Raw genomic sequence first — 16,716 nt, forward strand, 5'->3', positions numbered from 1 at the left:
CATAACCAGAGTCCCAGACAATATGTACCAGCACTGTAGCTGAGTGAACCTCTTCTACCTCTTTTCCTTAGCTTTGTGTATGTGTATATAAATCTATAAATTGGGGCAGCACAGTGCTAGCCATCTAGCAAACTGGCTACCCAACTTCATCTCATAAGGGTAGCCTTGAGCTACCCCCACCTCAGCCTCACCTGGAAATATATTATAGTCCTATAAAGGGCACTCTCTCCATATCCCAATTCCAGCAGTGCCCAGCAGACATAAACTTGTCTGGCACCTAGAGTTCAGAGACTTGGTACCTTTCTTAGCACTCCCAGAGGACAGATTGTTTTGCAAGCTTCACCAGTTGACACCTTAGTAACTTCACAGACTTAGAGGAAAGAGAGGAGAGCTTTCTTGAATGATCTATCTCTGCCCTAAGAGTAGTGGTTGCTCCTTATATCTGCTTCTCATAGATTCAGATATTTGAATCTCACAGATTCATAGATTCTTTGTAATTCTCTTGAGTCTACTTGCCAATTTACCCACTAATCTATTTCCCTGTTAATATACTTCTTAACATCAAGCTTTTCCTTTACAAATAATTGTGTTGTTTCTGTCTCCTGATTGGACTCTGAATAATAGTATCCAAATCAATAATAAATTTTTGCATTGTCTTACTTTCTTCCCTTTTTTGACTTCAGTTATCCCTCACTTATGTTCCCCAGAATCACATTGCCAATAGAATAGTCAATTGACAACTAAGACCCTATTGCCAGTGGTCAGTGGGCTTACAATGATTTCTGAAATGCAATGGCATCAAAACTACTATGACTATGACTTGTGGTTGATTGGATGAGATTCAGGTGAAAGGTGAGATATTAGGTTACATGGTAACTATGGGTGTTGAATCTAATCTCCCATTTTTACCAATAAAACATTAACTATAAAGATTATGAGATGGCATAATAAACCATCTGCATTATAAACCTTAAATACAAGATGATTAGATTAGGATAGCCAATCGGCAACTTGGGACATGCTGTGAAAGTCAGAGTGCCACAATAGGAACATTTAAGGAAATCTTTATCATCTCCAGCCAAAGAGTATATAGTTCTAAAAATCCAGCACATGATTTAACTGAAAAAGTGACAGTGCTGCAAGGCAGACTTAATTCTCAGTTTTGAAGTCTTCTTTTATAAAGTCAGAACACTGAAAAATACTGGGAATAAAAAAAAAATGGGGAAATGGTGTGATCCTCACTCCTGGGATGTTAACATTTGAGTAAATAAGCCTAAAAATCTTGAAACCTTTAAATATCCCATGTTAGCCAAAGCAGTTCCCTTCTCATTTAGCAGAGGATATTTATTTTATCTTGTATGAAGACCTTACAAAAACCAAACCTGGGGACAATGCTTTACAATGCTTTTCCTTTGCAAGATCTGGCCAATCACTTCTCCTTATACCCAAGGCAATAAGCAATCTGATCTTGGCAAAACCTGAGCAGCGAAATGTTATTAACATTTTGGGAGAAAATAGCTTAACCACTGACATCATTGCAGAAACTACCGAATTATATCAATAACTAGAATCAAATAAATATCTATAGGAAAGGATCTTGAAAGTATTACATAAAAGTCAGCAGAAGAAGTGGCTGGTGGTATAAATGTAAATTGACATAGAGAATAATTTGACATGAACAATTTGACATTATTAATAGGATGCTCATCTATGATTTAAGGTTCACCATTACACCAAGGATACCTGTATATTGTGATAATGCACTTTTGGGATGGCTGATTGAAGCTTGAACATGATGATTACGTATAGCAAATGAGGTGGAGATGCCAGATCTGCTTGGCATAATATGGACTATAGAAATCTCAAGGTAGGGCATGTGGGTGACTCAGTTGCTTAAACATCTGACTCTTGGTTTCAGCTCAGGTCATGATCTCAGGTTCATGAGATCAAGTACCTTGTCATTGCGCTCCCTATTCAGTAGGGAGTCTGTATGTCTCCCTCTATCCCATCCCTGCTCACGTGCCCTCTCTTTCTAAGATAAATAAATAAATCTTAGAAAAAAAAAAAGAGGAAATCTCAAGAAGGTAGACATGTTAGAATGGATTTATCTTAAGACCAGAGAACTTATCACATGATTATTTTCTCTGGGAGAAGAGAGTATACTCCTTCACTAAGGCAATAAATAATTCATTTTTTAAATCTGGTGTCTTTGTAGTTCAGTGATTGCTGTGCTCTGTAGGCTAGACTTGGCAATGAAAGCTGTTTCTATGGAACTGACCTCCCTACTAACAATGAGGATGAAGGAATCCTGAGACACATGGCAGAACTTAAAAACCAGAAGTAAATTAAATGTAATTACTGTAGAGAGTAGAAAGGCTAAAATTGCAATCAGGGTGACAGGACCCCCATCTATTGCAATAGATGAAAGTGTTTCATAACTTTCATGCACAATGGACAAGCACAATGGACAGCATCAGAGTGTTAATTGAAATGCATTTAAAATAAAGAACTTGTGAGCATCAGGCTGACATCAAATACCCTAATGGGAAATTTAAATATTTAAGTTGCTTAGTCTATTTAAGAATTTAAATAGGATGACCATTTCTAAAGCCCATTACTTAAACAAGAATCTTGGTGCCCTTGATGAAACAATGTGCCATGCCACTGGAATTAGGCAATACAAATTATCCAGATCTTTTCCAAAATGGATCTTTGTTCATTTCCAAATGTACTTGTTCTTTAAGGAAAGGAGAATACCCAAATTCCTTGAGGACTATTGGACAAAGGATATCATCTCTTATTCATAACAGGCAACTAAATGTGCCATCATGCTCTTTTTGATTAAATTATGAGATGATTGGGATGAGATGATTAATGGAATTATGGAAAATTTTATCTCACAATGAACATAATGATTTTCATACCTGTAGTTATTCCCCCAGATGCCTAGGTATATAATTGGTTATATTACACTTATGAACTGGGAAAACTTTCATGTTAGCACATCGGAGAAATTAAAACCATTACAGTAGGAAAGACGTACAAAGTAAGCACAAATTAAGTTTGTGAATAGTTGTCCCAGAATCCTATGATACTTATCACTGTATTATATGTGCCTCTCCATTAATTCACATCCATGGCCTCACTGAAGATTCTGATAAGTCACTGGAAGAGAAGGAAAACATACAGGCTTGGTTCATGGATGGATTAGTAGGCAAGTTAGTACTAACCAAGAGGAGAATACAGTGGTACAACAGCCTCACACATGGGTGGCCATTAAAAAAAAGTGCTAAAGGAAAATTCTCATAATGGACAGTGCCCTTGGTTGTTAGAGAGATTGCCTGAGCTATGTGGATTTACATGGATTTCTTTACTTTGCTGAAAGGCTTGGATAGTTGGTCAGTTAATGGAACTAGCAAATTTGAAAGAACAGAGATAAGTCTATAGAAAATGAATATGAAATACATATTGAAATGGGCACAGAGGGTAGAAATCTTTGCATCCCATTTCTAATATCCACTAAATGGTACCCATCTCAAAGGAGAAACTCAACAATCAGAAAGGAGCTACATATAAATATCAGCAAGCTTAGGCTATACTGCTACTGATCTAATGGGCCCACAGATGGAGTGAGTCATAATGACAGAGATAGAGATAAAACATGAGCCAAAAGTGTAAGTTTCCCTTTATCAAGGCTAATCTTAGGAGAATTGTGTGATGCTCATTCCTGGGTTGTTAGCAATGCTATCATCAACTTTTAATATTCAGATAATAGGGGTGCCTGGGTGGCTCAGTGGTTGAGTGTCTGCCTTCATCTCAGGGCATAATCCCAGGGTCCTGGGATCAAGTCCTGCATCAGGCTCTCCACAGGGAGTCTGCTTCTCCCTCTGCCTATGTCTCTGACTCTCTCTCTGTGTCAATCATGAATGAATAAATAAATAAAATCTTTAAAATATCACCTAATAGCAGGAACGGATCTTGAGCACTTGATAATGGCATTTTGTATATACAACAGATATATTCCTACACATAAGAAAAGGCAAAATACCTATATATGACCCAGTGTTAAATTACATTGATATGCTTATAAGATGCACTCTATAGAATGACTATTTTTCCACGTAACTAAGAATTTTAAGAAGAAAAAATCAAATTAATTCAAGTGTCCTTTGGATATCATTAAGAAAAGAACAACTGGTTTATTAACAAAGTTTCCTACATTAAATCTGGACTTTTTGAATCATATGCAGTCTGATGAATACTTTATTCAGGTCTCATACTACTTGCAAATATGAATAGTTGTTTACATACATTATCTCACTTTACCTTGAAAACAGAACATAATTTAGGAGATATTAATATTGAATTACTGACAAGATGACTAAGCAAGTATCACACAGTGTGTAAGTTACTTAGTTTAAGGTTATTGGAAACATATTTAGGCCATTTGGGGACAATTACCTTATTCTACCAAAGCACTCATTCAGAAATGGCTTTCTCTATTTTAAGATAACTATTAATTAGATTTATTGCTGCTTCTGAATTAAGACCTTGACAATAGCCTTTCGAATCTGCTTAGTCTTCACACTATAGATGATGGGGTTGAGCACGGGAGGGATGAGAAGGAAGACATTGGCCATGATGGTGTGGACAAATGGAGGTGCTGAATGGCCATAGCGATGGACAAGAGACAAGCTGACAAGGGGGATGTAAAAGATGGCAACAGCACTGATGTGGGATATGCAGGTGTTGAAGGCTTTTTGCCGCCCCTCTGAGGAGGCAATGCTGAGAACAGACCGGATGATCAGTACATAGGAGAGCAAGATGCAAGGACAATCAAATCCTGTTGTGGAGAAAAGTGCAAACAGACCGAGGATGCTGTTGATTCTGTTGTCTGTGCATGAGAGTTGAATGAGGTCAACATGGTAACAGTAAGAATGTGAAAGGACCACTGCACCGCAGAAGGACAGCCTCTTAACAAAGAGCACCACTGGTAACATGACAGCAACGTTCCTTATCAACATGCTCACCCCAATCTGGGTAATTCTGGCATTAGTGAGGATGGTGGTGTATCTCAGTGGATTACAGATGGCTACAAAACGATCAAAGGCCATGGCCAGCAGAACCCCAGACTCCATGAAAGTAAATCCATGGAGAAAGAACATCTGGGCAATGCAGGCACTTAAGGTGATTTCTCGAGCTTCAAACCAGAAGACACCAAGGGTAGTAGAAAGTGTGCACAGGGATAAGCTCAGGTCTGTGGCTGAAAGCATAGAGAGGAAATAATACATTGGTTCATGGAGATTCTGCTCACGGAAGACCACAAATAGGATCATGCTGTTCCCAGAGAGGGCGATGACATACAGGAGACAAAAAGGGATGGAGATCCAAACCTGGGCTGCTCTCAGGCCTGGGATACCCGTCAGGAAGAAGGTCAGAGGTTGAGCATTGGTATTATTGAGGACCAACATAATGAGGGACTGAGTGAGAGGACAGGAATATTTGAATAATTGAACATAATACATAATAAATATATAGCTATTACTTAGAACATTTTTCTGGCACTCTCACATTCACTGAATTACTACTGCTGATTATTTAAGAACTTTAGTTTTCCTGAGCTTTCTAGTACTGGATGCTTCTCCCCATGACTCTCCTCATTTAATGAAAAGAGAGGATTCCCTGAATTATGCCACATCACATTTTTTTAAACCTGTAATACTCTTTGGTGACAACAAACAACGCAATTAAGTCATCCCTGCCTGTAAAAGTTCCCAGAAGAATATTTAAACGTGATGAGAAAATTGGTTTCCAGTATTGTTTTTAACTGAAAGTATAGTTAACATATAGTCTTATATTAGTTTCAAGTGTAGAATATAATAATAAAATGTTTTTCAGTATTTTTAAATAAATTACTAATCCTGAAATAAAGCACTGAAAAATCAAGTTACATTTGAAATGTGGATATTATTAGTGGATGCTAAAGATATCCCCAAGACATGTATGTTTATAAATGTGATATCAAGATGGTTCAAAGAACCACCCTAACAAAAATAGTTATAACTCCCACTTGTTGAAAGTTCTCTGTTATTGACATTTTATATGCATTATGTAATTTCAACCACATACCAACTCTAGAAGGTAGATAGTATATTTTGCATATGAGGAAACTAAAACTCAAAAATTAATCTCCCAAGGTTATCTTTATAAAGCACCACCTAACTGTTGAGAGATACCATATAAAACACAAAGGTGGAGAAAGAGAAAAAAAAAGAAGAAGGAAAAGAGAAAGAAAGAAAGAAAAAGAAGAAAGAAAGAAGAAAGAAAGAAAGAAAGAAAGAAAGAAAGAAAGAAAGAAAGAAGAAAGAAAGAAAGAAAGAAAGAAAGAAAGAAAGAAAGAAAGAAGAGAGAAAGAAAGAAAGAAAGAAAGAAAGAGAGAAGAGAGAAAGAAAGAAAGAAAGAAAGAAAGAAAGAAAGAAAGAAAGAGAGAGAGAAAGAAAGAAAGAAAGAGAAAGAAAGAAAAGAAGGAAGGAAGGGATGAGAGGGAGGGAGAAATTGAGAGACAGGAGAGGAAGGGATGAGAAGGAGGGAGAAATTGAGAGACAGGAGAGGAAGGGAGGAAAGGAAGGAAGGAAGAAAAAGAGAGGGAGAGGAAGGCAAACCTTTCCATTATTTTAACATAGTGCAGTAAGCATTACATTTTGATAAATAGTATGGGCTGCTCTAGAAACACAAAGAACCATAACAGCCATCATTTCTTGAACACTTACTGTGTACCAGATGCAAACATCTTTACATCTATAATCTCATCCAATCATCACAATTACCCAATGAAATACAGTTGTTATCCCTAATATTTTTATGAGGAAACTGATGTTTAAAGCAATTAAGTAATTTTCTCAAATAATCAGAAAAGATGCAGTGCTAACCTGCGTATGACTCCAATACCTTCATTTAATAGGGCTGAGGAACACATAGGAGGAATCTCTAAACCAGTCTGACAAAATGTCCCTGGTAAATATTTTTTCAGATTTGTGCCTTCCAGACACATTTTGGTCAATATGGCATCTCTGAGTAAATAATTTCCAGGTGTTAATTCCCTGTGAATTATGTCATTATGAAGCTCTTTAGGCTTCTGGGGTAAAGGAACCTTATCATTGATGGTCTCTGTATGCAAAGGTTCCAGAGAATCAGCTGTCAAGGCTACACGCACTATGAAAAATAACAGCAAAATAGAATTGCCAAATTTGAGCAGCCCCAGTGGCTTAGCGGTTTAGCGCCACCTTCGGCTGGGGTGTGATCCTGGAGTCCCTGGATCGAGTCCCACATCGGGTTCCCTGCATGGAGCCTGTTTCTCCCTCTGCCTTTGTCTCTGCCTCTCTCTCTCTCTCTCTCTCTCTCTCTCTCTCTCTCCCCCTCCCTCTCTCATGAATAAATAAATAAATAAAATCTTAAAAAAAAAAAGAATTGCCAAATTCAGTTGACTCATTTTTGTGATCCTCTCATTTATCCAACATTTACATATTTTACTGAGGATACTTTCCTTCTGGAAATTTTCTCTCCTCATGTCTAGGCACTAGTCTCTATTACTTTTCTCCCATCACTCAGCAATTTCTCTCTCTGGTTTCCCATACTGTACCCAAAGAACCTTAACTTTGGAATCCTTCAGTGTTCTGTGCTTTGCCCATTTTTGAGTCATTTAAATAATTATCTCACTTATTTTCACAGTTTCATCTTTCACCTATTTAATGAAAAATTTCAAAAAGATATCTGAAGACAGCGTAGTTTCCAGGTTCTTGAAGATTAGAACTTCCTTCTGAACATTGCCGTAGGTATTTCTCACGAGTAAATCAAATTCAATATTTCAAAACCAAATTGATCATTTTCCCCTATAATTGTTCTTATTCCTATATATTCTGAATAAAGCTTATAATTTTCATAAAAATTAACCAATTCTCTAAATAAGAACTCTGGGAGTTGTCCTGTATGCTTATATATTTCCCAATCAATCACCAAGTCCCTTCTATTCAAACTCTAATGACTTTCTTCTTCCACTTCTTCTTTATTTAAGCACAAAATAATCTCTTCCAGGTCTTCATTCTGTATAACCTAGTCTATTAATTAACCTACAAATAATAATGTATTATAAATATAAAATGACAAGACTTTCAAAGCAATAACAACATCCATTTATTAAGCATTTTCTCTATGCCAGAAAAATAAAAATGAGAGAAACAATCCTTTAAACTGAATAAAATAAGAAAACCACATATGAAAACCTGTAGGGCAAGACAATGGAGTGCAGTGTGTATTCTGAAGAATACACATTTGTTAGAAAATGAGGACGTAAATAATTTAAAATTTTTTCAACATACGATGCTAGGAAAGTATTTAAATAAATGTGAGAAAAATTAATTAACAAAGATTAGCAGTACAAATGAATCGGTTAAAAATAAAACCAAAGTTTATTACTTAAAAAGAAAATATGTGAACTTTTTCCAAGACTAGTCCAAGAAAATTTTAGAAAAAGTGTGATTAACTCATGAGAAATGTAAAAGAAAACAAAAGTATGGAGAAATAAAACTTTAAATATAATGGCATAACAATAGATTTGGAAACAAATACAAAATGGACAACTTTATAGAAAAACATCAGTCACCAAACTAGTTTAAGAAATCAAATCCAGCAGAGAGGAAATGTCAAAGATGAGTAAACCTCCCACAACCAAATTTGAAGAAAAAAAAAAAGTAGAGTGTTTCTATATTTTATAAATTCTAGTAGAATGGAAAAGAGGGAATTTTGCTCCTCCAGCAAGGATCATTTGGCAATGCCCAGAGAAGAGTTTTGGTTGTCACAACGGGGGAGAGAGTGCTACTGGATCCAGTGGGTTGATGCCAGGGATGCTTACATCCTAAAATGCACATGACAACAAAGAACTATTCAGCCCACTATGTTAACAGGATTGAGGTTGAAAAGTCCTATTCTTGGAAAGCTAGTCATATAATTACTCATGATGACACATGCAAACAGGACAAATGACTTTTTAGCAAGTCACATGTAACTGTACTTTTAAAGAATATTGCACTTTGAAACAATGGACTTTGTCTCATGAATGAAAAAAATTATTCAACCTAAGAAATCTATCAATGGAATGGCTATACAAAAAGATTAATGGAGGAAAAACCTGATCAAGAGATGAAGAAAAAATCAGAAAATTCAATGGCGATTCATAATAAAATTATTGATATTTAGGAACAAAGTAAGTTCCTGAATGAAAGACATCTAGAAATTTGGAGCAAACATATTTACTGGTGACCTATTAAAAGTATTTCTATTAAAGTCAGTCAAAGATAAAGATAGCTAATATCACAACTACTATTCAGCATTCTATAGATAAGTCTTAGTAAATGAGAAAGGGCAAGTAAATGAAAGGAGAGTGTTACTTTTTTTTTTTTTTTTGAGAGTGCTACTTTTGAAAAGAAATTTCTCAAAGTTTTTATTTAGGTTTTAATTGACTCTTTACCTTAAAAATTTAAAAGAACATACTGCAAACTCTTAAAATATAGTTCACCAAAGTGACCACATAACAGATCAGTATCACAAATTAATGGCTTTTCCTGTTAATAATAATTAACCACTGAAGAAATTTTATTAAAATAAGGATTTATTTACAAATAGCCATAAAACTATAAACAGTATTGTATAACACAATGTCTGTGTTTGGCAGGGAGAGAAGAGGTCTCTAAAGATTTATTGAAGAAAATAAAGAAAATCCTTTATTTCTTTCTTGAAGATAGGAATATTCAATAGTGAAAAGGTGTGAATTTTCCCATGAATATTCTCATAAATTAAAGCATTATCAATCAATAAAACACAAGAGTTTTTAATGGGTAGTGACAGATGAATCCCAAAGTGTATTAGGTATAGTAAATATGCAAATATATTCGGTATAATTTTGAAAATGACAAAGAGAAGAAACTTGTCCTTTGGTATATCAAAATGTAATGTAAAGTTATTATATTAACAAATATTGTCAAAAGTTTAAAAATATATATCCCCAGAAAAAAATAACATTTCAAAAAATGTGTGAATGAAGATAAAGAATATGATGACAATGGCATCTTATATCATTAGAAAAAATAACTGACATGTGATAAATAATGTTTGGCCAACTGGCTAACAATTTATAAAAATATTAAAAATTTCATGAATATAAAAATATTAAAATACCCCTATTTTATCAGATCCCTGCATTTGGATTAAGATTTTCGAGGTAAAACAGAACAGTTATGATAATATTAGAATAAATAAGAGAAAATGCATTTATGACTTTAGCAAAGGCCTACTTAAGAGGAAATTAAAGCGATTAAGCAAAATGTTAATAAGAAATACTGTATCAAATTTATTTTTTTATTTATTTTTTTTCAAATTTAAATACTCTTGTTTGCACAAGATACCTGTGAACAAAATAAAAAGTACAGCATATCATACATGCATTAGAAGGCCAAGACCAAAGAATGCTGCTTCTTGCACTTCAAACTAGATTGTGCATCTGTTGTTTGTTTGATGATAGTCTGGTTTGAGCGATGGTGGGGGATTGGGGAATAGGAAACAGTAGATCCCTGTGTCCAGAACTTTTGGTCATGAAGGACACGGTGGACATTGGGATGCATCATTCTGGTCCAGTAGCATAATAAAGATGAAGGTAGGTGTCCTTATGCCTACACTGATGGGAGGTAGGACCTTGGTGACCCATTCCCATTTAATATTCCTCATAGGTAAACCTTAAACTTTAAAAAAAATCCCTGATCTGCCTATTTCCAGTTTGTCTGTGATGATTGGTCAAATACCCAGATGTATTTGAAGTACTTATTTCTAAGTATAAATGGCTTCTATGAAGACAGCTATTAGAAAGCTCCGACTACCAGGATCCTGTAAAAAGGTAGAGCTCAAGCTAAATGAAATAACCCAAAAAGCTTATTTTCTAGCAAATAGGGATATGGGAATCAGTCAAATTTCAAAGCTGAGTGAAACAATAAAATACATAACACATGTCAAATTTGGGCCACACAGAATCACAATTCACTACATTTCCTTGATGTAACTGAATGTTTTTTTTTCCCCTGGGAATAAATATTTGTTTGCAAACTTGCTGCTGATATCTCATTTAATTCCCACAACATTCAGCTTTGCCTGCCACTCTGAAACCCACTTCCCATCATCTGTACTCTTCTACCTCTGCTTTGCAGTCCTGTGCTTCTCAGTACCTGCCCTGCTCCTTGGCTCCCATTGCTCCATTTCTTCCTGGTCTTCCAGATTAGTTCTCAATAGTCCCTCTCCCTGGTCTGCTCTTTCTGCTTCTGGCATCTTACCTGGCTCCCAGCAGAGGGAGAATTGCCCTTCCCACTCACTGCCCAGCCACGTATGCACACAGGTACCTCTTGGAGCTGAGCTTCTATAAGGATCCCAGCATGTAACCCAGCCCTGCTGCCAAGAGACCCTTGGGGCTTAGGGATAATATCAGATGAGCAGCATAATTCTCAGTGTGAGGACTAGGCTTTCCTAAGAGGCTCATCATACTGAAGAAAGTCTAAATAATATGTTTACCATCTTTTAACTTTTTTTAATATTTAATTATTTAAATTTAATTTTAATTATTTAAAAATGTATAATATTTTTCAATAAACATTCTTTTTTTCTCCATTATCTTTAGATCCTATTTACTGCCATGTAGGCTGCAGACAAGAAATACTTAAACTTCTCATACTTCTACCTTCTCTCCCTTCTTCATTCCCAAATTTAGTCACCTACAGCATAATACTTGCCTGGATATGATATATAAACTTATATACAGTCTTTTTTTAAAAGATTTTATTTATTATCTCTTCATGAGAGACACAGAGAAAGAGGCAGAGACACAGGCAGAGGGAGAAGCAGGCTCCATGCAGGGAGTCTGATGTGGGACTCGATTCCGGTACTCCAAGGTCACACCCTGGGCTGAGGGGAGATGCTCAACCACTGAGCCACCCAGACATTCCTACGTACAATCTTATAGGTATGATTAAATATTATACATTCATGTTTCAGTTGCTTGAACCTTAAAGCAAATAAATTTTTATTGAAATATGATTAAATACGCATTTTTCAACACAGTATCTGGAATACCTGGTATGACTAAAAAAAGAATGGCATAGAATCCTATATCACCAACCCATATTCATCAATATGAAATCAATTCCTTCCTTTTCCACTCATTCAATTGCCCACAATTATGTCAAATTTCCATTCAATTCACACTGGACCATGGTTTTCTAGGACAACTTTCTGTTTCTCTAAAATTAAAGTCATCTTCCATTTTGCATGCTAACAGGATAAGATGGACTTTCTTCATCATCTCCCTAGTTACTTACCGCTATTTATCCATAATGGTAATTAAATGCTTACAAAATCAGATGACCATACAAATATCCTCAAGATCTTGTTAAAATGAAAATTATGATTCATTAGGTCTGGGATGGGACCGGAGTTCTGAATTTCTGACATCACTTTTTTGAGGCCATATTTTGTGCAAGGCTTTAATACATCCTCTGTTTTTTTAAAAGGCATATCAGGTTACTGCTTTCCTGGGATTACATTACAAGCCATCCTTGAATAAATTCCGTTCAAACTTGGTTAGCAACTGGATATTTATTTTATTTTGCTGAAGTACATATTCTGGTTTTATTCAGAAGAAAAAAAAAGATGCAGAAGCATCTGGATGGCTCATTTGGTTAAGTGTCTGTCTTTGGCTCAGGTTATGATCCCAGAGTCCTAGAATGGATTCCGTCTCAGGCTCCTGGTTCAACAATGAGTCTGTTTCTCCTCCCTCTGCCCCTCTGCCTGCATGCACTTGTTCTTGCTCTCTCTCTCTCTCTCTCTCTCTCAAATAAACAAAATCTTAAAAAAAAAAAAAAAAAGGTTGTAGAAAATGATAAATTTTCTGGGTTCCTGCCTGTCTAAAAAATTATTTTTGCTCTTATACTTTATTGATGGATTGGCTGTATATACAATTGCTAGGCTGTAATAATTTTCTCTGAACACTTTTAAGGTTTAGTTTAATATAGTAAAGAAGACTAGAGATAAAATTCTGGTTCTATATGTCTAAACTGTAAAAACTTAACTCCTCAGTGACCTGGTTTCTCTACCTGTAAAATGTTGATATCTATTGTATTGAGTTGTATAGAATCAGTAATTCTGTAGTTTTAAAACCAGTAGAATACACTTTGGCATGTAGAAACAATTAAACCTCACTTATTCATAACTAAGCCTCTGTAAACCAAAACTGAACTTTCTTACCTTTATAGGTCATTTTTTCCCTACTCTACTACATTAGGCTCCACTTTTTTTATTCTTGGTACCTTGAAATTCCACAATATTGCTTCTCTGTATACCGTTTTTCCCCTTCTTCATACTTTTTCCTTCTTTGCTCAGTAGTATTCAATTGGATAGATACAGCAAATTTGTTTAACCTCGAGTTGACATATGTGGGTGTTTTCTCATCTTAGCTGCTATATAGACAGCTAGTACAAATATTCTTTGATGTTTTTGGTACATAAATTAAAAAACAACAATTGGGGGTATGAACTAGAAGAGGAGTTTCTTGAAGTACTGTACTCAGTGCCTCAATGCTCCAATTGACTCACATTTTTGCCAATACTTTATGTATTTAGTTTTGTAGTATTTAATTTTAGTTATGCTAATAAGTTTGATTGGTATCTCATTCTGATTTGATTTTTTATTTCCTCATGAATAATAATGTTGAGCACTTTTTCATATGTGCATTAGCCATTCATCTACTGCTCTTTGTGAAGTACCTGTTTAAACCAGTCACTTAAAATTTAATGGGTTATCTTTCCATTAATTGATTGTAGAACTTTCTCTTTCAGTTATATGCATTGTGAATATTTTCCCCATCTGTGACTTGGCTTTTTAAATTTATAATGCTATCTTTTGAAATTGATGTTTTTACTATGATGAGGTTCAATCCTTGATTTTTTTCTTTTATAGCTATGCTTCTGGCAGACTAAGAAATCTTTGCTTTTCTCAACCTCATTAAAATCAATTATTCTATTTTTTTCTTTTAGGATCTTTATAGTTTTATCTTTCAAATTTAGGTTAATATTACAATTCAAAGATTTTTCACATTGAGGTAGGAGTTGAGGTTCCTTTTCTATTCTTTTCTTTTCTTTTTTTAAAGACTCTATTCATTTATTCATGAGAGACACAGAGAGAGAGAGGCAAAGACATAGGCAGAGGAAGAAGCAAGCTCCTCACAGGGAGCACAATGTAGGACTCTATCCAGACACTCCGGGATCACGCCCTGAGCTGAAGGCAAATGCTCAACATCTGAGCCACACAGGTGTCCCTCATTTTGTTTTTAGACAGACAATTTAGTTTAGTGCCATGACATTTTTCTGTCACTGATTTGCATTTTTTCTGTTGAAAATTAATTGTGCTTAGAGCTATTTCCACTTTTTTAAATCATTTCTTCATAATGTATTGATCTATCCTTACATAAATACGAGGCCACTCCTAAGGTATGCAGAACACTGTAGGATCCCTAAGTAGGTAACAATTTAATTAGGTAAACAAATAAATAATTTTCTAAGATTTTATTTATTTATTCTTGAGAGGGAGAGAGAGAGAGAGAGAGGCAGAGATACAGGCAGAGGGAAAAGTAGGCTCCATGCAGGGAGCCCAATGTGGGACTCGATCCTGGGTCTCCAGGATCATGCCCTGGGCTGAAGGCGGCGCTAAACCACTGAGCCACCAGGGCTGCCCAACAAATAAATAATTTAATTAAACTACATTCAACAATTAATTATAAAAACTACATTTAGTAATCTACTGGCTCATGTGAAGTACAATTATTTATAGACGAAGATTTAAAATAATGGGTAAAAATATATTTATTTTTATATTAGTTCTCTAAAACTGCCATAACAAAGCACAACAAACTAAATAGCTTAAAAAACAGAAAGGTATCGTGTCATAGTTCTGGAGTTTAGAAGGCCAGGATTAAAGTATCAGCCAGGTTGGTTTCTTCTGTTGGCTATGAAGATGAATCTGTTCAATGCCTACCTACTGCCTTCTGGTGGTTTGCTGGAAACTTTGGCTGGAGACACATCATCTTGATCTCTGCCTTCTTATCCTCATGGCATTCTCTCTCTTTTATATGTCTCTGTGTCAAATTTCCTCTCTTTATAAGGACACCAGTCAGGGATGCCTGGGTGGCTCAGCGGTTCAGCGCCTGCCTTTGGCCCAGGGCCTGATCCTGGAGTCCCAGGATTGAGTCCCACATTGGGCTCCCTGTATGGAGTCTTCTCTCTCTCTCTGCCTGTGTCTCTGCCTCTCTCTCTCTCTCTCTCTCTCTCTCATGAATAAATAAATAAAATCTTAAAAAAAAAAAAAGAACACACCAGTCACATTGGAGTAGGGCCCACCCTACTAATAGTGGGCCCTACCCCACTATGACTACATCTTAACTAAACTACATCTTTAATGACCCTATTTCCAAATAAGGTCATATTCTGAGGTACTAGGGATTAGAACTTCAACATGTGATTTTAAGGGGGGAACACAATTCAAACTATAACAATTCTCCAATCAATGCACATACGTTTTCTTGCCTTTTTGCAGTGTTTAAGACCTTTATTATAATGCTGACATCAGTAAGTTTCTCCCTGAGGATTGAGGAAGCAGAGCATAGACCAAATTATTTCCCCTCTGCCCAGATTTGATTTCCTAATTTGAATGTGGTAATGAACCATGAATGCTGGAGCAACTGGCAGTGAGAACACCTGGTTTAGGTATGTAAGAAATGAGGCAGGCAAAAGCCATCTGGTGTTACACCTTCTGAGGCCCAACAGAAGGAGGTTTCCTCTTCAACATTATGGTTGGAAGTTCTGCTTCTTGAGGTGATGCAGAAAGGAACAAATTAGGGGTCCCCTATAATTAGGGGACCAAGTCTGAACAATATACTTAGTCAGGGAGGTCAGTTATTATATTACCTAGCACCATGTCTCAGCACAATGACAGTGAGAGAAATGTGAAAATAGTTAGGGCTGTTTTGAAAGCTCAGGTAAAGTCAGTTACCATGAAATTGTGATGGCTCCAATCTGATCATTACTGCTTCTTGCAGTTGCTCAGTGGTACAGAGGCAGCAGGAGACAATGACACTTGGAGTAGTAGCTGTGATGGATAGATAGTTGTTGAAATTATTCATGAGTATGGCTGAAATGATGAACTATGAGGACTAGATTTCTCTGTGAACTCTATAGCAAAGAACTATAAAAGAGAAGAGGGCCTAAAGGAACTGAAAAAAATATATAGGATTTGAAGGAATTGATGATGTAGAAAACATGGAATGTGTAAAAAAACTAGAAAGATGAGTTGGTGTAGTTAGAGTGAGATGCTCAAGAATTCAGAGATTGAGTAGCTCTGAGCTGTGACAAGGTTCAGGCAATGTGCATACATGACTGACTGTCTACTATGGAGATAAAGGTCAACATACCTGAGGATATAGGAGCTATGAAGCTATGAATATGAATGAGTTTTTGACATAGTTATAATGAAGTATCCCAAGATTCTCATACCAATATTCTCAACAATATTTTCTTCCATCAAAACTTCCTTTCCAAACATTTTTCTCTGTCATCCCTCCCTCACAACCCTACA

At 35.9% G+C, this 16,716-nt stretch overlaps 2 protein-coding genes across 2 annotated transcripts in view; both read right to left on the bottom strand.

Moving 5' to 3' along the window:
- The window catches only part of LOC144294805 (olfactory receptor 51H1-like), an 85,478-nt gene that overhangs the window by 65,624 nt on the left and 3,138 nt on the right, over positions 1-16,716 (bottom strand). The window lies entirely within an intron of this gene.
- Positions 4,527-5,471, bottom strand: LOC144295448 (olfactory receptor 51F2). The gene has a single exon (XM_077867848.1). The coding sequence runs from the start codon at positions 5,469-5,471 to the stop codon at positions 4,527-4,529; it is 945 nt and encodes a 314-aa protein (XP_077723974.1).

This window comes from Canis aureus, chromosome 23 (assembly GCF_053574225.1).
Source record: "Canis aureus isolate CA01 chromosome 23, VMU_Caureus_v.1.0, whole genome shotgun sequence".
NCBI lineage: Eukaryota > Metazoa > Chordata > Mammalia > Carnivora > Canidae > Canis > Canis aureus.